Raw genomic sequence first — 25245 nt, 5'->3', positions numbered from 1 at the left:
GCCTGAATTTCACACTAAATGTCCAACTTTTGAAAAAAAAAACGTCCACACCAAAACTACTGAGGCATCTCAGACGGGTCACTCAAAAACTCCCAAGTCACTAACCCCTTTGGAAAAGTTAAGCCACGATCCAAGGGCAGATGGTCAGAAACGTTCAATTCTTTCCAGCTGCTAGCAACATGTAAATACTTATACTGATTAAATTGACAGGATGCTTTCCTAGATTTCTTTCTTTGCATTTCTAAAGATGATAATTATGCACACACACCGCATGAACTGGTATAATCTGCATATAGTACTACTAGAAATAGAGGTCTTAATCTCATTTGATTAAACATGTCTCCCTAACATGAACAAACAAACTCCAGAGTATTAAACCAAACTCTTCTCTGTTCCACTCACCGAATGGTGGGAGATCTTTGACTGGCACTTTCTTGCGAGAGGGATAAAGAGATACAGCAGGGACCTGCAATGCTTGGTTTACTTTATGTTGCTGTTGCTGCTGCTGCACTTTCTGCTGGATGCCTGCCCGGGGAGCCACCGGTGACGTTTCAGATTTTCCAGATCGCTTGTCTCCTGTATTCTTCGGCACTTTGCAAGAAAAGGGAGACAGCATAGAATGACTACTGGCTAAAAGTATTGTGGGAGTTTTTATCTGAGTGTGCAAAGCCCTCCAATTAATAATTAAAAGGTGCTCAAATACATGTACAATGAATGCAGTAGGATACATTTAGAGAGAAAAGATAAAAGAGGAAAAGAGGGGGAGATTTAACTCCATTTAAAATATGTGCGTTACCAAAGTACCTTTACGCTCTTTCTCAAAATAGAAGTTTTGTAAGTTATACTTACCAAAAACATGGCCAGAAGTTATACTGGGCTATCATAAGAACTACAACTGGTTTAGAATGGATATATAATTACTATTTTCTACCCTGAAGGAAGAGAAGGGCACAAGATAGAGCATTCCCACAAATCATAAGGAAACCAATTTCCAGGATAAGGTCCCCCTCCACTGCAACCAGCTACAGCCCTCCAGGTGCCTCTGAAACACCTGGACATAAAGAAATCACCTTTCCCCTCTCCGGGCCAGGATATCCAGGATGACCAACTCTATTCACACCAACGGCCCGAGTATGCGAGAACTGCAGAGAAACTTTTGGCTCCCCCATATCCTTTGTACAGGTAAATCTAAAGAACCCTTGTGCACCTTGGCATGACGTTATCTGAAAAGCCTTATCTCCAATATAAATGCTCTCTTTCTATATTGTTAATTTGCAAGACGATTTCCTTAAGATTCATAGAAGTTCAGTACTTGCAAATTATTAGAAACCTCATTTTCCACCTCATTGTCTAGTTACTGTTCTCAGTTACTTCCTCGGAGAAGAAACATAGAGGTATATCTAATAGCTTCCTTAAAATCCATGACAAATGGCAATGCTCACGTGTGTTGGTGGCTGGCTCACACTGCAGAGACAGTGTCTGGAGGCTCTCTTCATCCATTTCCAGATCCAAGTTTGAGAGATACTGCTTTACTTTCCGTGCCATCTGAGCATCTTCATACAGTTTTTTAGCATTAAGGAAGGAGCTGCGACGGACCCGCTTTTTATGACCCCCTGTTTGCGCAACATCCAGCACAGCTGCATTTGTACTGCCCTGGCTGAGAGACCTGGAGTGAAGAGGGGGCAGGAGGAGGAGGAAAGAGGGGAAAAGTATGACTTAGTCCAGCAGAGCATCACTTGATAAACATGAAACATGCAAAAGATTGCATGAATGTCAGTCTATGGTCAAAGCTTACATGCCTCATTCCAGTAAGTCAAACAGCTATAACAGATAGAAAGATGAGGGTCAGGAAATCTTTTTACTTGGTTACAGGCACTATTTTAATTACACAAATATTTTAACCTATTCTGCTCCAACTAGGCAATATCACTTCACACATCTAGAAAGGCATTCAAGCTAGCTCTCTCACGTAAGCTAGCTACTGGGCAGATTGGAGCATTAGGAAAAGCACATGCAGTAAGGCAATGCTGACAGAAGACTACAGTTGAGGTTCAAATTTAAGTACATATAGAGAAGGCATTTTGAAAGCTCTCTAAATAACTTTTAAATCAGACCGTATAGAAAATGTACAGCTGAGTTTTACAGAATAGAACTTCCTTGTAACTTGCTAGGTTCAAGACAGCTTTTTGTTAAATAAAATGATCAGCTAGTTCATGATGAAATAAATGTCATGCACATTTCAATGTATGTATGCCTATATCAAAGTTATGCATTGTTCTTGAATTGCTCAGAGTAAAAATGATGGCTGAATTGTAATATGAAAATAAGTAAGTCTGTAAGTTTTAATTTTTGTATTTAATTGTGATAATTGCTTATTAGGCATAAGAAAGTTAACAGCAATTTTCAGCTGTTGCAACCTTGCCATTTTATAATTTCTCTTTTACTGAAAGTCACTTCCTTTGGCAATTTAAACTGGAGGTGGGGGAGAACACCCCACTCCTATCTACAACCACTTATAAATAATTTACAACTTCTGTGTATTAACCTCAAAAGCAAAAGCACTCCTGGATTAAAATGTATTGTCAGTAAAAAAGGGTTAACAAAAGAAAAAAATGTCAAAGCACCAGAAAATTAAAGATAGCAAGTAGGAAACAATGCAAATGGTAAGGGAAGAATGAATGTCTGTGAGTGTTGTCTCCACCACTTACCCCAAGCTCCTCCATTTCTTCTTCCTGCAAGTGAGAGCCAGGAAGAGTAAAGCATGGGTTTAAGAAGAGACAGAGAAAGATCACAAGCTCAGAAAGAAAAAGACCAGACCTCAGGACAAGCAGTTCTGGAAGCCCACAAACATTAAAAAGAGCCTTGACTCAGGCATACGGTCAGATACTACAAATTCTTCCAGCTCAAATTAAGAAAAAGAGTAGGCAATAAGCTGGTCTAACATGAAGCCAAAGAGCATTCACTCCACGTTCTCTAACACTACTAGCTGACACTGCTTCAGATACTTTCCCACTCCTACTAAATCAAAATTACAAGGCCAGCACACCTCAATGTTTCAAACAGACTAATACATGTGTGTTCAAGACAGCATCCCCCCTCCCTCCCACTAATGGAATCTCATTTTTGTCAAGTAACTGGCAGCTAAGGTATAATATAAAAGATTTTAATATATATTGATAAACACAAAATGTAATGATTTCCCCAGTGTTAGAACAGCACATAAATTTGGTAAATCATTAAGAACAAACAAAAAACTTATACTGCTCCAACAGAACAAGGGGCACTTGGAAAGCACCTCCTGCTGACCTAGCCTTCTCTCAGCTGGGAAAAGCTCTGCCTAATACAACACACTTACCTTGTTCTAAACATTAAAGCAGGATCCATGTTTACAGATGCCATGCGACCAACATGGCGTATCTCCTTCGCAATCATTCTCAGCTTCTCAAAATTGACCAAGCCCTCCACTTTTGAATCATTTCCTACAAGCAACAATTAACATCAGTTATTGGGTGTCAATGTTAGTCTTCCTTAGCCAGTAAAAGATGATGTACTTCTGCTTTTACCTTCATGAAGGAATGTAAGGTCTTTTTTGATAACAGGAAACAGGGGGATAATGGGAGGCTGTAGGTTTTGGCTGTTAAGGACATTACGATATTTTGCCATGTTCCTAGATGGATCAAACAAGTCCTGCAGATCTTGAAACAGTTTTTCGTACTTGCTTGGAAGCTTTTCCCAAGTAGTTCGGAGCCTTGCAACTGGTGCCAAATTCAGGCCACTTGAAACAAACAAAGAAAGTGCAAAAAAGTTCAAAAACAATAGAAAGAAACAAAAAATCCTAGAAAAGACCATGTTAAATTTTGTATGGGAGAAATACCACATAGCCAGAATAGCTGTCAATAAAGTAACAGAAAGTGAAAATTTCCTTTTGCCAGTGTGTATTACAGAACAATTAAGATAATTTTTGTAGAAACCATAAAAACTGGAGGTAGCTGCATGATGTAAACAGATAAAGGTTACACTTGGATGAGTAATTAAAACTTACAGAGAGTATGTACTTTTATTACTTTGGAATAGTGTCTGAATTTGATAACATTATAATAATCTAGGAGTACCTTAGGATCACCCTTTATTTCCAGATTTCCAGACTGGAAGAAAAACCATCTTCCACCTACATAATGTTAGGCAGTGACAGCACAGTGACCCACCTTCTTGCTGCAATAATCCACCTGACTTTGCTGTTTCTAGATCAAAGTGTTATAACATACTATATATTTGAGGTTATTCTGAAGCTGTAGGTGGTACAAAACCCATTTTTTTTTCCTTTAATGGCATTGCTTGTCTTGCTATTCATTTCTCCCTATGGGATAGTTTGGTATCTAGAATCTTTCCTTCACTCAAGTTTTGCTGGCAGGCAGGCTGCTTTTATTTCTCATTGAGATCAGCTGAAATAGCTGAGCTAAATCTCCAGATTTTTATGTCTCAGAGATGCTGACTGATTATCAACATGGCTCCTTGACTTTGGAACTTGCCACGTTTGATTGAATGGTATTCAAAACCAGTGGTCTTCATCAGAAAGTGTCCCATTCAATCTGTTGACTGAATATGACGAGGGCTTTTGCCAGACACAGTGATAAAATTGTCATTTTAATGCAACTTGCTCAAGCTTTTTCATAAGCAACAATATTTAGGGATTTTTTTTTGGTTGTTAGGTTCTTTTTGCTTAACTTGGGAGACTCTCAAGGAAAAGTGAATGTTTTAAAAAATGTGTATGAACACACACATTAGAGTTTCCTTTCCTCCTTTGCATTCCAAAACTAAGAAAGATTTTCTGTCTGAGAATCCTAGTACTTTTTTTATTCTTATTAAAAGATCTTAATTTACAGCTTATTATATGGCATTGGAGTCTGCTATTGACCATTATCAGAGTTCCATCCAAGAAACTGCTGATGCAAAGAAAGCCAAAAGCAACATATCATGGCTCAATGAATTCAAGATACTGGGATCTATGTATAAAATGATGAGCTCCCTTTGGGAAATTAACACATTCATTTATGACAATGTTATTTTTCTTCATATAACTGCTGTTTCTTTTGGCCTTTATTTTTAAATAAGTGCAATAGTTTCTCTAGTGCCATGTTCACCAATGTCTCTTGCCTCACTGTCTCAAGCAATAAGTACATAATAGTAACATTCAAAATAATATTTCAGCAAATATTTCAACGTCAAGTTCAGATTACCAGAAAATGCCCTCCTTATTGGATTGCCAAGTGTTGATGTTAGCAGTATTAATTGGTTTACTCTGTTAAATACATTTTTTTTAGATTGACTTAAGTAAGACTTTGTTTTTTACTTAGAAGTAAAATTAAAGGCACAATACCTAATGATGGCAAACATCGAGTTGAAGTTCTTGCATTCTCTGCAGTGTAGTGCTATCTTAATGAAATGCTTAATGATCTTCATCCTTTTCAGCTGGTTGGTTTCTCTTAGAATCTCAGAAGCCACCCAGAATGTTTCTTGATTTATCACCTCTTCAAACTTTTTTAGATTAGTGCAACCTGTTTTTGATTTGAGTTTAAACAAGTCATCTATGTATTCTGTGGGTTCTATATTACGGAATAGCTCAAAGTTTCTCATGGAGAGTTGGGTAGCCACCTCAACAGTACTGAGCTGTAGTAGGGAAATTTGACTTTCCCTTAGTAACTCTTGAGCATCTTCATCTGAACAAAGAGTTTCTGTTTCCATGTTGTTCTTCAGGTAATACCTGTAAAAACAAAATTCAAAAAGACACTGGATAGAATATACTCCAATATTAGTGAAAGTTACAGTAATGATCCAGTTGGATTTGTAGAATAAATTGGATTTCACCAGGCCTAGATATTAATTCAAAGTTGCATAAGGAGCAATTTCTTACAAAGCAATAGAACATCAGTAATTAAATAACTCTCCTATTAGCAGGATTTTGGCTTAATAAACTAGCATCATCAGCTTTAGCTCACAGCCCCCAATCTCACCTGCCACTCAGCTGTATCCTGTCAGCAAGCTTGGATAACTGATCAGGAAGCCTCCTTTGCTTGATGACACCCTCAGGTGTGACAGAGACTTCACATAGTGAATATGCATCAGGGGTTGCAGTGAGAGCAAATTCCCTGATAGCCTGGATGACCACTTCCTTTGCTGTTGTGTCCTTACTGATCATGATGTAGCGACTTTGCTGATCTGCCTTGAAAACCCTCAGAACTTGATCTGGTAAGTCTGGAGAAAAAAAAAAAATTACATGCATGGTATGCACTTCAGTAAAGAAAAAAAAAAAAAGGTGTAAGAACAAGCAACAATATCAGTTACATTGAGTCTAATTACTAGTGCTATCATTTTTTATTTCAGTATCATTGTTTCACCTCTCTCCTCCTTACAAAACAGGTGGGTTTTGTTGTGGTTTTTTTTTTATTTTATTTTATTTTTAAATTAAAGACTAGTTCTATTAACAAGCAGGAAAAGAAGTTAGCTAGGCTATTGATGGGGCAAGCCACAAAAATATATGTTAACATTTCTGAAGTTTGGACAAACTAATGAGCAGTCTCATTTTCACAAGTGTTGAATCCTGGTAAATTCCACTGAGACCTAAGAAAAATCAAAGGCACTCAAAAACACTATGCTATACACTGACATATGAGAAGTTTAAGAAAATTAGGTGATAGGAGTGTCAATCTTCCTAAGGATGTTTTTAAGGAAATGGACTCATTTACCTAAGCCTGATGCTCAACTGTAGTGCCACCAAGGGAAGACATGTACATGTAAGTATCTAGGAAGATGCATGTATAATGGCCAGCATGCATGCATACACAAATAAACTGCAGTAGTATTAATGCATCCAAGTACTTAATTATCAAAAATACTCTATCCTCGACACATTTAAATCATAATAATAAATGTGTAAGTAACAGACTAGAAACTTGCTCTTTATTTCTCTGTGTTTTAGTAATTAAGAAATAAAGCAGACAGAGATAGAAAAACACAAACATTTGACTTCTAAATATAGTATTGTTTCCAGTGACTGATGACAGAAAACTTACAGTGAACGCCTACAAGGCGGCTGTTCTCAGGAAATCTGGAAAATTACCAGCCTACCTCCCAATGTTGGATTTGGTAGTTCCATAAGCTATGTGGAAATACCAAATCCGTACGTATTTCCATTAATGTATTAAAATCTAGACCCATTAATCAACTGACATTTGATTGTTATCATTGTATTATAAAAAGAAAAAAAAAAGCTAAAATTGTACAGCTTTCCACCACTGGATTTTTAACATAAGGTATTTTTAACTGACAAGTACTTTCAATTAATTTAATTTCTTCCCTCTCTTACAAATAATTTTTTGTGTTTGTGCGTGGCATGACATCTAGTCATTATTCTTCCTTTAATATGTTTTTTAAAAATTTATTTTCTTAAAAAAAATTTTTTTTAGATCATAACGGTCATACAAACAAGAAAATAGATAATAATAGAAAGCCTTCTGAATCTACAGCCAAAAAATGATCATCATTAAAAAAAAAAAAACAACCCTGAAAAAAACAGCTGCCAGATGAAAACATTCACTTTGGTACAACCACAATCTTTTTTGACAAGACCTGAATGTGCATAACGTGTATTCAAGTTACTACAGGAAGGTCTATTCAGCAACAGAAATCTTGTGACAAAAGAAGAAAAATTAGTGTCTTCCCACTGCTGCTGCATGTCTGCAAAATAATCATTCAGAAAGCATTAAGATATATCTCTCTGATATGAGTTGATTTACACGCCACAAAGGCTGTTTAAGCTTAAATATATTAGTTTATAAATTTCATGCAACTAAGCCCTTTTAGTTGCATAGAAGTTATAACTTTTAAGCTCACAGTAGTCTTTTTGCAGCTTGAGAAGCTCTCATACCGAAACACATGAGAATGGAGTGATTACATCATCAGTTACACATAAACAGGTCTCAGCACAGCCCTTTCTAAGTACTTGAGTCAAATGTACAAATACCTTGTAACAGGCAAGCCAGTTCTGCCTTTTATCACCAGCCCAATATTGACCCGTCTTCCTTCAGTAATTAGTTGAAGAGGGATACAGAGCAGTGCCTGAAATAATTACTACATGTTTTGACATCTCGAGGAGGACAGGTGCCAAAGACTCAGCCTTTCAGAGACGTCATTAAAAGCCAGACCACTCTCTAGATCACGATGCCTCTTCCTGTTACAGAAATACTTGCCACTCAAAGACACGCTGTGAAGGTGGGAAGCTACTGTAAACACCACCAAGGTGGGAACTATGCTTAACACTCCCAAGAAACAAGTGGTTTTTGCAAGGAGAAAATAACCTGCTCTGCTTGGATCACTGAAGTCAACATGAAGAAATGCAGAGAACGGCGAATGGAAAAGTATCGTCTTTGCACTGCATTTTACCATCCACTTTCTCAGGCTGCACACCTATCAGAGCTGGCAGCAAAAGCATTACACACAATACGGAAAAGCCCGCCAGCAATTGAAATGATTACAGATATAGCAATGGTAGCAAGTAATTCAGCACAACAATTTTTAAATAAAACAGCACTTGAAGAGAACTGTAATCACCCGCCTTCACTCCTTTTCAGAAAAGGAAACTGGAGTGGCAGGCTGAAGAATGCAGTGCTATATGATAGGAATCTAGTCCCTTAGAAAGCTTGTGTGGGGAAAAAAGAAGTACCAGTGACTGGCAGCTCATCATGACTATGTTATTTTGACTTCCTATCAAATAGCAAAGGCAGCACAAGAGAAGAGAAATCAAAGTGCTATTGACTATTTGAACATTTAAAAATAAACCTTAAAAAGTATATTTGAAAGAGCCCGAGCAAATCAGAAGAGAAACTAAAATGACTCCTTGCAGATTTCAAGCTGTTCTCATTTTCTTCTCAAAGACTACCCTTGCAAAACAGCAAGTTGCTTTATTTTCTATCCTGAGGTGTATTCCCCAAAGCCTCAAAGGATGGCTGTTCTACCACTTTTCTCTTTCTTCTCCAGTGCATTCAATTTCTTGCAAGCTGCCTCCTTCTCCATCTTTAATTTAGTCCAAGGTAATAAAAGAAATTTAAATTGAAGGCTTTAATTTTTCCCAAGTCTTAAAGTATATAGAGATATAATTCAACTCTTCTATCTACAATGCAACCGTCCCTAAAGCCCTTAAGGTATATGTTTTTTATTTCAGTCCCTCTTTCCTCTCCTTCCCACACAAGGAAAAATTTTACCTGTGAATTACTTCAAAAATATTCAGTGTGTGGACATTTGGTCTAATTTTAAGCAAAGAAAAAGAGAAGTTTTGTTTTTTTTTTTAAATGAGAAAGCATTGATTACTTAATACATTTTCTATAAAGATCATCGAAAAGCTGCTATAACGCTGAAGCAATGGCATTACATCATTTATCTCCTTTCCTCAAAGCAGAAGGGAAACAGTAGAACATTATTCATTTATTAAACTTCTCTGAACTCCATCTGTGATTGAAGGATCTTCGAACCTGTAATGGCTTTCCTTCTCAATTAACGGAGTTTGTTTGAGCTGTGTGAGACCGTGATGCCCACAGCTCTGGAAGTTAGCCAGTTGCTGTGCTCGGTATTAGGGGCACATTAATTACCTAGAACTGTCTGGTCTAGGTAAACAGCAAGCTGGAGAATGGAATCTGTACCCATTTATAAAAAAAGTGCTGATGGTAAGTTAGGCTCTTACTGATAAAGAATATCTTCAAAGTTTTAGAAAGTAGTTGTTAGATTAAAAAAACCCCCAATCTTCCCACTCTCTCACGAGCAATCTTAGACACTGGGACAAAAATCACACACCACCTTCTTGTAGTCTTCTCTAGCCCTAAAAACCTGAGATGAAGTGATGCTCAGTATCACAGTTTCAAGTGCGATGATTGCACCACCTTGGCCAGTATGTAGGCTGATGTTTAAGCACCATCCCTTTAGCTAAGGTTTGAAATCCCTCAGGCTTAGGAGGGCACTGAATTTTCGGTTCTACTTTTAAGAAATACTCTAAAGATTAGACTAAAATAACCAAGTGCCTGCACAGCTACTGTCACCATATCCTCCTCCAGCAGCTATGTTTTAATAGCAAATATTTGGATACTTAACTCAGAGAAGGTCTCCTGCTAAGAACCTTCCTGCAGCCAGATAAGTGCCCAAATCCCAACCCCACCAAGAGCTCTGGCTAAACCCTTCTCATAAGATAAGGCTCTCAGCTTTCTCATATTTTTCTCCTTTTTCTCCCTTACTCACCCCCATTCTTTGCTCCTCTGCTAAACGTGTTCATTTGTTACCTATTTGAGAACGGACTTCAAATCACTTCGTATACAAAGAATTCGGCACACAGCTGTAGGGCATGGTGACTAACAGGGAACTTTGAAACTCTGTCCCTTACAGATGTAGTACAAGATTATAAAAGTCTGTTCAGAAAAAGACTGAAGCACATGTCCTGTGTCCCAGTCCAATGCCCTTTCGCTTTACTGTAAGATAATGATCTACTGTGCTATTGAAAATACTGCAGTCTTGTAAAGACTGATCTGTGAGGGAAAATTATAAAATACCAAGCAAAATGAGTTTTCACTGGCCAAGAGTATTCAATCAGTAAGAGGCACTCTGTATTCAACATGCTTGGAAAAACAGACCTTGGATCAAGCATATTGGAGCAAATGTAATAAATCCTAATGCATTAATATGTGGTGAATCCGTGGGTGACAGCATAATAAAAATTCATATGCATCTTTAGACTCTGGAAGTCCGGAAAATAAAAAGGAGATCAAGGAAAGGAAATTATGAGGTTAAGAACAACAACCAAAAAGGATCCTTACCTGGAGTAGTATTGAAGTCTAGGATGCGGTGATGAGACTGCAGTAGGTCGGGATTACTGGATGACAGGGTTCCGCTGACAGGTAAAGCAGGAGGAATGTGCTTTGTTTGCCTCAGTCCGACAATGCTGTCGTCCTGAGACTGGCCAATTCCAATGTCACTGTGTCCAGAAAGAAATAAAATCAGGACTTACAGACATTCAGAGCTTGGGCTATACTAGAGGGATGCAGGGATGTCTATGTTGCTACATTTTCATCTTTCAATTATTAGTACAGTAATCACTATTTAGAAGTTAACATTTTCCAGACAAGAATGCTTGCTGTCTAGCTCTGTCAACAGTACCCAAATGTCCACTCAAAGTGATTAGATCTGCTGCTCACACTGCTGGAAGATCCTTGTGTTCATCACTAAGCTCTGAGGACCTGCTAGGCTCGTTATTTTTTGACCATTTCTCACAGTAGCCAAGACATTTATTCAAAACCTGGTACATACCTCATCATTCTTGCATCACCCCATCACCCAAACTTTGACTAATGCTGCTGTCCCCTCACTGCTGTTTCATAAGACCTGAATTTCACAGATCTTTCACCTCATCACTGATACGATTTGCAACCGCAATTCAGGATGTATTGTAGCCACACAGCCTACTAAGATCTTTCAAGAGATGGATGAGAGGATTGTAGAGATCATCCATTTTCCTATCCTGTATCACCTTCTCAGACTTTCTCTTCATTCAGTGTGACTGAAGGGATGCCAGCTAACTTGGAAGGCTAAGGTAAGCATCTGCACTTGGGTGCTATCAGTATTGCCGACAACATGGCCTGACAGCTGTAAATAAAGTGTTCCGTGATAAAGGTGAAGGATTTTGTCTTTTAAATTGTGAAAGGCAGTGTATCTAAGGAGCTCAGAAGCACTAGATGGGTCAGCGAGAGAGCTATCATCATATTATAGCGGACAGTACTTTCTGCTTTTGAGTTCATAACCACCAAGTGAAGAAGAACGAAATTGGAGCTAGCCATTGAACTTTTCTATATGTAGCTGCAAATCCTTAATAAAATACTCTGAGGGTGTAAAATGTTGAATGGCAGCCATTATAGAAAATGGAATAAATTAAAAGTTTAGCCACTATAGGCAAAGCCTTTTTAAAAGGCTAATACATCTAAAGCTGTAGCTACACATGTAAATAAAACATAAACCAGAACTTAGATTCCATTGCAATCTGCTGCAACTCTAAAAAGTCAAGCTACTAAATTAAATGATGCAACACAAATGACCATTTGTACCTTAATTTTAGGCACTTAAGCTTTTTGTTCTATCCACCCTCAGAAAACCTATACAGAAGTAATTAAGGGCCTGATAATTATCCCTGTTGAGCTGTTACAGCACAACTGTCCTTTTGTGCCTACCAGTGAATTACTTTACCCAGTACACTCTTGTACCACTTCTTCAAGTGCTACGAATTGAACAGTACCCTGGGAAGCTAGGACAGTATCTGTGCATTGAAGACACAAGTTTAATTACATGGACACAGCAACTGTTTTTTAGAAGGCAATGCAATTCGAAAAAGGTTGGAGGGGTATCTCTGTATGATGTGTTTGGGTTTTTAAAAACAAAACTACAAGAAAAGCAAGAAAACTCTGTATTACCAAAATATTTTATGAAGTGTAAACCCCAAGCCATCAGAGTGGCAGAAACACTCAAGTCCACTGGAAAAAAAAGTTCTTGGTTCTCTCTCAATCAGAAATTAAGCTTAATATGAACATCTGTATTTTTGTACTTGGACATAAATCACAAAATATGGTGACAAGTAGTGATGATCAACTCGGTACACAGCACTTTCATGCTATGCCACAAGCACGTAAGTCTTTCACTACAACTAAAAGCATTCCCAGCAATTGATGTCTTGTCTTTCAAGTAGGAACCACTCCCCACACACAAAAAAGCCCCAAGTAAACAAAAACCCCTAAAGCCTCCAAACCTCAAAATGCTTTCTGGTGGTTCTAAACAACTATTTAGTGTATTTCGTAAATGTGCCAACACGAGTATTTTCTCTAAATTCAAATAAAATTAAGGCAATATGACCCTCTCGCTTATATTAATAGTTTCACTTGCATTATATATTCTTTTTGTAGTTTGCCAGCGTTATATAACCATACACCTATCCTGTGCGTCATGACCGAAGCATCTTCAGTAAAGTGGATCAACTGGCAAACGTTAGGTTTTAAAAGAAATAAAATAGAAGTAATGTTTCTAAAATTCTTCTCGATTCTAAGTATGCATATACTAAATTGGAAAGAATTTACTTTGCACTGTTTACTCTATTTTTAAAACTTAAATCAGAATCTCAGTGAGTTCTAAACTCATGCAAACAAGAAATGAACCCCAGAAATTTCAGATACAAATAGCAACACTAGAAAACTCCAGGTCAACAGCCCCTCCTGTTAGATAAAATATTTTATTATGCTGGTGAAAGGAGATCATGGTTTTAAAGGAAAGGCATTTCTATTGCCTTCTGGATGCATTTGCCATGCAGGGAGATTGCATTATCTAAGAAATAACTTTCCTGCTGAAATGACAAACAAGGTAGAAGGGATAATGGAATGGCAGAGCTGTCTGAATGGTTCTTCCTTCAAAATACAATATACTGTGCATCCCACTGCAGGGCTGCAAATAGAGAGGGGAGAGGGGGGCTGCTTCTTTGTCTGGCATGCTGCACTATGGACCAGGCAGAACTGTGTTGCAGATGGAGGTGGGGGTTGTGTTTAATCCTTACTTGGAGCAACTGAGCCGACCAACTACAAAACCCCTTTGGATTAGAAGGGTAAAAAAAGCAAAGAGCTCGAGTGGAGGCTTCAAGAGCATCGAGAGATGCCTCACAGCTGGCAGGGAGAAGGAGATTTCCCAGTAGATGCTGTTCGCTCAGTTTGGGAAGTTACTTAACGTTATTCAAGCTCAAGGAATGGGCCTGTGTGAACCTCATGAGGTTCAACAAGGCCAAGCGCAGGGTCCTGTACCTGGTTTGGGGCAGCCCCCAGTATCAGTACAGGCTGGGGGATGAAGGGATCAAGAACAGACCCGAGGAGAAGGACTTGGGGTCACCGGTGGATGAAAAGTTGGACATGAGCCGCCAATGTGCGCTTGCAGCCCAGAAGGCCAACCACATCCTGGGCTGCATCCACAGAAGCGTGGCCAGCAGGTTGAGGGAGGTGATTCTGCCCCTCTACTTCACTCTCATGAGACCCCACCTGGAGTCCTGCATCCAGCTCTGGAGCCCTCAGCACAGGAAAGACATGGACCTGTTGGAGTGGGTCCAGGGGAGGCCACAAAAATGATCTGTGGGATGGAACACCTCTCCTGTGAGGACAGGCTGAGAGAGTTGGGGCTGTTCGGCCTGGAGAAGAGAAGGCTCCAGGGAGACCTTCTTGCAGCCTTCCAGTACTTAAAGGGGGCCTATAAGAAAGATGGGGACAGACTTTTTTGCAGGGCCTGTAGTGACAGGACAAGGGGTAATGGTTTTAAGCTAAAGGAGGGCAGATTTAGACTAGATCGAAGGAAGAAATTTTTCCCAACGAGGGTGGTGAAACCCTGGCACAGGTTGCCCAGAGAGGTGGTAGATGCCCCATCCCTGGAAACATTCCAGGTCAGGCTGGACGGGGCTCTGAGCAACCTGGTTTAGTTGAAGATGTCCCTGCTCAGTGCAGGTCCCTTCCAAGACAAACTATTCTATGACTCTATGATTATTGGACTAAAAAGCAAGACTGAAGGAAGGCATTATCTCCTGCTCAAACCATTTCATCTCTGATACTGATTTAATGTCTCAAAAAGGAGACAAGCTCCCTGTAAGAGTGACCTCATTCTAGTTTAAAGATTGGTTTTGTTTAGATAAATTCTAGAGGCACTGGAGACCTCTGCAGTATTCACATTCAAAAAAAGGTGGATAGTTTTACCTCATAAGCTAGCTGACTCATGAAGTCTTTAAATACCTACTTTAATTAATGAGTAAATCAGCTTTTTCATCCCTCTTGATTTGTGGTATTCAAAAACATGTAAGAATAGGTAAAGTCCCTTAATATATGCAACACCATTAATTATTAGGAAGATAGAAGTTTGTCCGCAACAGGGGGGGAAAATAAGCACAAACAGGAAAGTCTACAGCTACACATCTCTATGCAAAAACCATGCAGACACAAACAACTGAACGTCAAATTGGCAGACAAATTGCTATATATAACACATGAAGTAAAGCTAGCAAAAGGAAAAGAAAAATAGGTCAAGTGTACTGTTTTTCTGAGTCTTACCCGAAGAGGTCCCTGTACAGAAAAAGTGCAAAAATGAAAGGAATCAAAGGAAAAAAAAAAAGGAAAAACAGCAAGAAAATTTTATGCAAAAGCTGTGAACAGTGATGAACAATGCAAAAAATCATGCCTAACAGTATGCGTGGCTCATCGGAGGAACAAAAATACAAGACCAGCGAAATAAAATAAAACATTCTAAAAGACAACACGAAAAGAGGATCTACAGATTCTCCTCTACTGAAATATATCTGTGTCAATTTAAGAAATATCCATTATTTGGATGTAATAATTTATATTCATTTAACCTTTACATTACTAACGTTCTATTTATAATGTTTCAGAACAGTATTCATTTAGTAGAGACTTCCTAATATTAGTCAAGCAAACCTTTTCTTTTGTTTTTAAGTAATAGCAGAAAAAAAATCCTGGATTTTCAGCACAAGTGTTTTTTTCATGAATTTATATAAAATAGATTTCTTCCTCAATGAGACACAGAAAAGAAAAATGTGAGAGAAAACACTGAGTACACATCAGCTACCCTCTACAATTCATTTTTTCCCATTGATGTGATCTGTCTTGGCCAAGAACCAGATTCCCATAAAAATCATATAAAACTCGTTCTTCTATTGTTTCCAACAATCCCTATCAGAACTTTATTTCTAAAATGTGTTCATAGAATAAAAGATATCAGACACTATATTTATCTTTAAAATATTTTAAAATTTTAAATAGCTTTAAATTATTTAAAAAATAATTTTATCAAAAAAACAAAGTTAAAATTTTAACCTCAGTCTCCCTTACAGCAGTACACAGAAACTCTTATAGACCACTGGAACGTTGGTAAATTGAAATCATTGCTCCTATCAACCATTTGCAGACAAAGATGCTTGCAGAATTACTCTGAAATTAATTGCCTGGGATGCTTCCAGTTAATAGTCCTCTTAAAAGAAAACAGAAATGACATGAAAATGTGTTTGTGCCATCACTTCATCTATAAGTAGCAAATTTTGTCCATATATATGTAAGGACCTGCAATGTTAGTAGTCTATGATCATTCAAATTTTCAGACGAGTATTTTCTGGTATATTTTTTCAGATATAAGCAGAGTTTGCATTAATAAATTTAAAAAGTATCATGACAAATTATAAGTATCACGAGACATTATTAAAATTTAACACAAAGCAAGCATTTAAGAGGAAATAAAAAACTCACTTGTATGGTTTCTGAGGCAGAATACTGATTCGAGTCTTGTCAAGTATCTTCTTCAATTTATTTCTTCCCCCAACTGTGTTGGCTTTACTTTTCTTATTTACTTTTTCTAATCCTATTACCTGCTCCACATCAACAGCAAGGTCTGGGATGGAATAACGACTCGCCTTTTTAATATCACCAATTTTAGGCAGGTGGGGAGCACCGTTCCTTTTTTCCTCTGACAACCGTGTTAAGAGTTCTTTAAAAACTGCCCAAGACAGGAGAAGGGAGGAAAGAAAAAGAACAAAAATGTAAAAGAAAGCTCTGCGCACCAGACCAGTTTAATATTCATCGCTACAAAAACCTGATTAGGATAATCTGTCAATTCAAGTATTAAATGAAGTTAGAGAAGACTAAAAATTTTTTGAAATTTAAAAATTCATTTTCTGTAGTATGAATCAGAAAATCAGTAAATTGGCCCAGCTCAGAATAGAAATACGGTAGATGACCACATGGTTGCATGGATGGTGTCGACAGAAGGACTTTGACTTTTCAACCTAAGGACACAGGCTTCTGCAGAATAGTAGCACACATGAAAAGAGCGCACTAGACAAAAATGAGATAGGAAAACTAACAACTGAGAAGGATGGTTTTAAACAGATAGCCAGCAACAAAAGCTCTCAGATGAACAGAGATTATTACAACAGGATCAAAAAATCAGAAATCAGAGGGGAAACTGCAACAAAGAATAAGGAAAATACGAGAAAGTATGAGACTACTGAGACACCTCGGATGTCTGACAGGGCTGTTGCATCCATCCGCCAGATACACAAAAAAACCTCTCAGGCTCCCTCAGCTCCATCGCGGAGAGTCATCTCTGAGGCAGAAATAGCTGATTAATTTGTGAATTAGTTCTTCTACTGCAACTTTTGCTTTACAAAGATGTTGATATATTTAAATAAATCAAACAAAAATGATCTGGAGATCAAGTTACATATTCTGAGTGTGAGAGGAAGTCTCCATATACAAACGGAAAAATCATCTGATGCGCTGATTTGTAATAACAAACGAAAACTGATAATCAAAAACAAGGAATTGTAGAAGAAGTGGGAACAAGGACAACCAGCTAAGGATGAATGTTAGGGGCTAGAAAAATGAATACATTTTGTCCTTAATATTCAATCCTTATCTCCAGAGGTACACAAGAAATTACCAAGAGACTTCAAAGGCTTCAAATAAGACACACAAAGAAAAGGGGAGGAGAGTAATCCGAGTTAATAACCATACTGTTGAATAGGAGCTGGGGGCTGGAGAGACAAATTAGATACAGATAAGGAGATGCCGTTAAAAAAAAGAAACTCTCCGTTTGGGATTTGTTGATAAGGAATACTGCGTGCAATACACAGAAAGTAACTGTTCTAAGACCCTACTGTGATGTAATTTCAGTAACTGCAGTGGAACAACAAGATTAAAAACTTAGAAAAACACAACTTCTGAAGAAATGAAGAAATCATGTTTAATCATACCAACGCAACACATGAGATCCAAAAACCTACTGTGTGAAGGATGGCTACACAGAACTTACACATAGAGAAACAACTATATACAGATGTAAGAAATGCCTTAATTATTAGAAACTATTGAAATATTAGATTCTTTACTGCAAAGCAAAAAAAGAATCCCCAGGAAATAGATTTGACAAATGACTTTTAGAGATAACCTAAGCATATTTATCCACCAGTTAGTTGCAGTGACATCCTATGGTAATATTCTGCCCTACTTATATGCAATGAAGAACCTGGACCTGAAAAAGATACTTGGGGAAACGCATCACTAAATTATATCAATAATGCAAGTATCCAGCAGTAAAAATCAAACAAAACCCACAAACTATTTAATTACTTAGAAGCTAACTGAGGTCCTGAGCTGCTTAAAGACTCCTTCATGACTGCTTTTGTACTTGTTAGAGGGAGAAATAAAGAGAATAGATTCAGAGCATAGCGAGATTGTTTTCACCTAGCTGGCAAGAAAGTTTTTATTAACCTTGTTGCACTCATTGTAGGCATGGAGTGAAAAAACTATGAGCAAGTTCAGCAGACAGATTAAGATCACTGATTAACTGAAATTCCAAAAAGAGGCTTATTTCTTGAGAAAGGACTAAACGTTACCTCTACAAACACATTTTGTAAGTTCGTGCTAAATGGTTTCAATAGCTCCTTTTAATCCAGAAACATGTAGTTGTGAGTGTGAAGTCACTTCATATAAGACCCCAGTCATAAATTTTTCTCTGCAATTATGAAGGTATTTTAAGACCTGCAAGCTTCCTTTTTCTATTCTCCCCAGTACAAAAGTGTTTCAAACAAAACTACTTTGAACTATTAAAAAAATTAGACTCCATCTAAATTAGTAGAGAAATTAGAACAAAAATTGCACACAAACTTACCAAATAAATTGGTTTTCACAGTGATAGACAGATGAGTGTTATTTCTAAGGATTTCCATGGCTTTTGACAGCTGAATATTTTCAAAGTTTTGACCATTCACTTCCAGTATCTAAAAATACCAACAGGCAGCATTATTTTTATTTAGTGAAGAAAAAGGAAACAAAAAAGGGTGTAAAAAGAAAAAAAGACAACATTTTAAAGTTACCTACCTGATCTCCACGTTTCAAGCCTGCTTCTGTAGCTTTGCTACCAAAATCTACACTGTCAACAAAGATTCCAAATCCCTTTTCTGACCCTCCCAGCAAGATAAAAGGCAAAGGGGCTTCTCGAGATGGCTTTGTTAAGGTTATCAATCTTCGTTTAGCTTTAGCAGCACAAGCAATATTTAACAGCCTCAAATGTCCACCCATTTTCTACAAGAGAAAAGCATAATGAGTTATATATAACAACAGCCTGGCAACCACCTGCCATCCCAAATTGTCAGAAAAATCCCTCACTCTTACCTCCCTCTCCAAATTGTTCTCAAATTCTTCCAGAAATCGAGTCATAGCAGGATCTCCTTCAAAATCATTGAAGTGATTGTTCACCCATAACAATACTACCCGTGTAACCTGAAAATTAATTAATAATATAAATATTTGCCAACAATATCCAGAACAGCACTAGTGCCAAGTCCTTTAACAATACTGCTCCTTAAAAGTCCCTGTAAATTTCCACTGGAATCCTAAATATTATATATACACACACCCAAACCTAAGTTTACTAATATGCAATCATTTACCAGGAGAGCAGAATGAATAAGTATTAAATTTGCTTTCACTTGTATAAGCAATTGTATGTCGTATTTCATAAAGAATACTATGAGTTAAAAAATAACACTGACTGTATCAAATTTGATTGAGTAGGAAATAGAGCACAGAGGTACAAGGCAATGAGTTAGATCCATTTCTGACTTATAACAACAATTTCCTGTTCATGTACATTTTCAAATCTGCTTAATTCTTCAAGCACATGATCATAAAGCTTCCGATACCGCTTTATATTGGTTCCTGAATCTCCCAAATCTTTAGATAAGCCACCATTAACTTCATTAGCCATTTACCTGTGTAAAAGAGCTATTGTATGTTTAGAGAGGCAGGAAAAAGGAGCTATTGTGAGAAGCAGGGAAGAGGTTTTAACAGCGAATACATGCAATTTCTTCAGTTTACTACTCCTCCTTTCTCTCCTCCCCTACTCCCCCTAAGCAGCTATGATTATCAAAAGTTCAGAAGGATCTTAGCTGGTATTTTACAGTTTGTTAGGAAAAAACCCCTAAAGGAATATTATCAATGTTATTGAAGGTAAAGCCACAAAATAAGTGCTGCATTTTTTACAACTATATGCTGCCACTATAAAATTTTATCTTAGTATGCAATTTGACCTGGAACATCAGCAGCATTTGTCCTGACAAAATAAAAGAGTTCTGATGTTTTGAATTCATATTGATTCACACTATCTTTAAAAAGCTCCTGAACCCAAACAGTTGTGCTACTCAAAAGTTATCTTAAAGATACAGCTGCATTTCTTCTGTTATGCTGGGAAAGCAAGTTAGCAGGGAAAAAATCTCTAAACATTTCAAAAACTAGAGCTTAAGAACAAAACCTCATACAAATTTTAATCAGCTAAAGCTAACCCCGTTCTTCGCCTCTGCACAAAATCTAAACCTCTGCAGCCTCTTATGCTAAAGGGGTGATGCCAGGCATCCAAAACCAAACCCTGCCACTCTCGTATGCAGTTTCCAAGTAGTTTGCCTTTTATCCCAGAAAAGCAAGTCAATTCAGAAAAACTAACAAAATTCATGACCAAACTAATCAAGTACTTCAGAACCCCTTCAGAGTTCAGGTTTCTACCAGGAGGCAACTGCACAGCGCTATGTGCTGCAGCTCCCAGCCACAGGGATGTAGGCTAGAGGCAGCATTTCTGACGTATTTGAGATTTTTCCACCTTTGAAATCGAAGATGAACTTCTTTTCTGTTAAATATCTGCGGTGTTTAGCATTAATGTGGATGACGTTGGAAGATCCAGACAACGTCTGGTTAAATTAGGCTAATTGCAGATTTTTAAAATTGGCTGAGAAGTTGTAAGCCGTACCAGTGAGTGCACTGACAGCTTCAATACCAACGCTGCTTTCAAAGTTGGGGCTTGGTAACATACCCAAACGACACTGTGCTGGAAAGGGTTGAACGGTGACTTCCAGAGGAACGCCATTACTTGCGTCACAACCAGGAACAGGATTAAAAGAGGATTAAAGCTGTAAAGTCAAGTACCCTACTGCTGGGCAAACCATCAGTGAGGTTGGATCTCAGTTGTCCCAGTCTGATTACTACGGAGTACTGACCATCCTCAGGAAGTTTTACTCACCCCTTTCTTTCCCTCTCCTCACTACCTATCAGCCCCTAATAAAATCCAGCCAAAACCTTTCAGATTCCTTGTTCCCCACTTGCTTATCACTGCTTGACCCAAGCTGTTCTGACTTTTGCCTTTTTGTCAGTGCTACTCAGTGTCAGAAAGCGTTGGTTATTGAGACGGCCCAACAGAGAGCTGCTCTGTTTTCAGCCCTGATAGCAGCAACTGTGCTTGCTCATGCTTTTACAGAGGCTGAGGGGATCTATCCATGGGAGGACAAGAAAAATAAGTTTAAAGACGAACTCTAGTATTATAGCTCCGAAGCTGTAACAAGCCTATGCTAAACAATATTAGCTGCAAAGCCTATCCTTTCTGCCAAATGCAAGATCCTTCCTCCGAGGCACAGATACACTAGCATTTCAAGAAGAAATACCCAGATTTAAATAAAAGCTGAAAAACAAATTTCTCTTTAACCTTATTGATATAATACCATTGGTTTCAAATTTGCAAAAACCATCTGGAAATTTTTACTAGTTTTTTACTTATGAGAACATCATATATACAAGACAGTGAAGCACAAATGAATACAAGTGAAGCACAGTATAGCCTCAATAGACAGTGCAATCAGTGTGCCAAAACTGGATATACAGGGCCTTATTCTTCCATCATGGCAGTTTTGTTTAAGGAAGAGGATGTTTGATTGCCTTCTGGTGTTTGGGATTTTTTTTTTTAATGCTGTGTAAAGGCTCAACAGATTCTTAACAATGGCTATATTTTCTAGTGTTTTATACAAAAATAAACTATCGCAAAATCTTTGCCAAGTTGTATTAGCTAGTATTATGTATGGAAAACACAGAACTTAGTTATATGCTCAAATTTCAAGACACGATAGAATTCTATTGAATTATATGAAATAAAAACACTAACTATTGGAAAAAAGCTTTCCCTATACTTGCCAGCAACTAAGTTATGTTGTGAAAACACAGCAAGATCAAACATGGTTAATTTACTTTGCCTGAACACATTACTACTTAAGTAAAATACACTAAAATAAGGAAAAAAGATTTTCATAGTTTTATCCATATGTTCTGCATTTAAAATATGTCACCAGCTATTTGTGTCTTATTCAGTTTAGACACTCCCTCTAAAACTTATTTTGTTCTTAATAGCCCATGTTTCAATGCAAATGCTAACAGGTATGTAATTCAGGTGATTTTAACCTTATCCCTGAGGCTGGGGTCATTGAACCACTCCAACAACTTCTTGCCCACTTCCATTGGGCTGGAAAGAAAGGTCCGATACGTCAATAGGAAGTCTTCTATAAATGTTGGGTCTACCACAGAATGTTCTTCCACCAAATGCATTGTTAACCTTTCAGCTGTTCCCTATATAAACAAACAAACAAACCAACCAACCTTAGTTATTAAGACAGATTTTCCATAAATGCAAATTTGTTTTCTCGTAACATCCTGAAGATGCATTACACTAGAAAGAATACTGGCATCTATTAACCGATGAAGAAACACAACAGCTTAACCATTGTGGTAAGAAATGTAAAAAATTTCTGTAATTGAATTCTGTAGAAATCACCTAGTTATCAACATACATAATTGTAAAGAGAAAACCAAGAAATATTAACTGTCTGTTTTCAAATAAATATTTTTATAATATGTATCTCCACTAATCCTGGACCTAACTTGCCAAGTTAAGAAGTTTATAGAACACAGACTTTTGCAAGATGCTCCCTCTTTTGCTTTTACCTTGATGACAATGTGACCTTTTCTTGTTCCAGTGCGATCAAGCTCCCTGTGCTCCTTCACCATCACAATCTCCCCCTCCTCTTCTACCTTCTGCATGTTCTTTTCCACTTGATTGAGGATGCGGCAATAATCTTGCTGGGCTATACAAACAAACTGGAAAGAATCATCACGCACCAGTATTAAAAAGTGGAGTCTTCAGAGAAGCATTTAGACTTCAGATGCAAGTACTCTATTAATAGAAAAGACAGTTTCTCAACCTGCAGTGAGCCAAATTTGTCTTTCCAGCAGTTCAGCTGTAGTAAGCAGATGAATACACAAGCACACTACTTCCACTACAATCTTGCAGTTAAGAGATTCTTCAGGACAAAATGATTTAGCAATATCAGTCACTTTTGTTTAGCTGCTTTGACCTCCCCTCTGCTGGAGATGAAGCTCATTATCCCAGCTGGTATTTTTTTCCTCCCATGCAGGCTTTTGCATGGTATTTAGAAAAGTTAAGAGACTGAAGGGAAAACCTAGCTTTTGGGTTTTTGCCTATTGCTATTGTAAATAATTTTCATTTTTCATAGCTATTACTAAGAAAACTAACATTTACTGAATTCCACGAGTGCAGGCACACAGAAACAAATTACTTCCTGATTTAAAGCATACAGCAGGAAAAAATATTTACTACAATCATCTGCTCAACCAAGAATAAGTGCAAGACTAAACATGTGAAGAATATTCCTAGCACCTACACTATGCAATTATAATTAAGACCACACACTATAACTTAGAAAAAAACCAACTGTATACACTATGAATTGTCTTCTATAACTTGTTAAAAGGTTTATACCTTCGTCTTTTTTTGGGCCAAATACTCAAGATTAAACTGCCATCTTATACAAACTTGGGCATTTAACTGAAAAGTGTTAAAGGTTGCAATCAGAAGAAACACTGATTTTAAAGTTGTTAAATTATCATGTATGTACTTAGGACAAAGGCATGAGATTCAGAGAGATAGTATTTTCTCCTGCATTCTTCATAATTCATTTACATATGTTTCCAGCAGCTACTAGTAGCTGAAACAGAACTCACACAGTTTGGATTTGTTGCAAAACATTATCCTAACAAGATAAAATTTATGGCCTTTTTGGAAGTCAGATAGGCAAACCAAAGCAGGCGTCTACATTAACACACATTTAGACCCATTTCAAAGGGTCTAATTCTAATTTCTACTGGAAGTTAATTAGCCATCAGGACCAAGCAAAATGCTTAATCCACCCAGGGCTTGGCTATTATCTTCTGGATGGAAATAAGTAAATAGCAACCACATATCCAGGTTAGGCTAGTAGTTTTACGCTATCAGAAGTGTTCCTTAAATCTGACTACTTGTGTTACAGCAAACATCAAGGCATTTGCCTTGAAAGGCCAGATTGGCTGAAACTAGATTTTTTTTTACTCAAACCATGGGACAGAAAGGTTGTATTACTTTAAGATTCAGTAGCTGAGTTGAGTAAGGAAGAATGGCTGTGCCTGTAGAAATAAAAAAAAGCCTGTAATGGCTAATGGACCTTGAGATCCTAAGGGAAAGTTTGAAGCAATGGATATATTCAACAGGCTGCTGGGCCTCAAGGTCTGGAGAAAGCATGCAGACAAACCTCTTAATCCAAACTGATGAAGAGAATTTCTTTTCTATGGGTATGCAGGAGCCGTATTTCCCAGGTATTGTACAGGGTTACACACTGGAGATGTTACATATATTCAGTTTAAGATAAAACTGTGTCTGGCTACGGAGTTGCATTATGCCTATATGTACGTGATTTTGCGTGTATTACAGTCTGACACACTACCTGGCAGTCATCCACTTTGGTTCTCATCACTCCTTTCATATACTCCTTTTCCATGGTAGGGGAAACACCGAAACTGTTTCCCATGCAGAGTATCTCTGTTCTTCCATCAGGATACGTCACCTCCACAGAGCCATTCAAAATGACTGACCAGGAATCCAGCTACGAATCGAATGTTGCAGGATACGTGAAGACTAAATCACTTAACATTGTAATATCATACTATATATATACAAACCTTACTATTTTTCCAAAGGAAAAACATTTATAAGCTAGTTTACCTTAAATGTGCAGCTATTTCCAGCTCAAGAAAACTGGAATATTATGGTTAACTATCATGTTAAGAGTTTATGTAAGACTGTAAAAAAATGGAAAATTAAATAAAAAGAAAAAGAAAAAATGTGGTTTTAAAACATCAGTTAAACACTGAAATAAACTCCCAAAATCAGCTCCAATAGGCAGGAAGCACTTTGTACATTATAAACAGTATT

General features: G+C 37.6%; 1 protein-coding gene across 5 annotated transcripts in view; it reads right to left on the bottom strand.

Annotated features, from left to right (window-relative positions):
- The window catches only part of RAPGEF2 (Rap guanine nucleotide exchange factor 2), a gene marked incomplete at both ends in the record, with an annotated part of 191771 nt that overhangs the window by 10500 nt on the left and 156026 nt on the right, over positions 1-25245 (bottom strand). For all 5 annotated transcript variants that reach the window (XM_081999653.1, XM_081999654.1, XM_081999655.1 and 2 more), the window contains 15 exons: positions 403-591; positions 1443-1666; positions 2709-2732; positions 3356-3479; positions 3564-3775; positions 5378-5761; positions 6012-6252; positions 10854-11011; positions 16359-16605; positions 18781-18889; positions 18990-19193; positions 19284-19391; positions 22386-22550; positions 22926-23078; positions 24758-24916. In XM_081999653.1, the coding sequence (XP_081855779.1) occupies positions 403-591; positions 1443-1666; positions 2709-2732; positions 3356-3479; positions 3564-3775; positions 5378-5761; positions 6012-6252; positions 10854-11011; positions 16359-16605; positions 18781-18889; positions 18990-19193; positions 19284-19391; positions 22386-22550; positions 22926-23078; positions 24758-24916 (2701 nt within the window). The remainder of the gene's footprint in view (positions 1-402; positions 592-1442; positions 1667-2708; positions 2733-3355; positions 3480-3563; positions 3776-5377; positions 5762-6011; positions 6253-10853; positions 11012-16358; positions 16606-18780; positions 18890-18989; positions 19194-19283; positions 19392-22385; positions 22551-22925; positions 23079-24757; positions 24917-25245) is intronic.

Source organism: Phaethon aethereus, assembly GCF_964289735.1.
Source record: "Phaethon aethereus genome assembly, chromosome: 4".
In the NCBI taxonomy this organism is placed as follows: domain Eukaryota; kingdom Metazoa; phylum Chordata; class Aves; order Phaethontiformes; family Phaethontidae; genus Phaethon; species Phaethon aethereus.
Note: the sequence above shows the minus strand (reverse complement) of the source record. Positions and strands in the feature narration are given on the sequence as shown.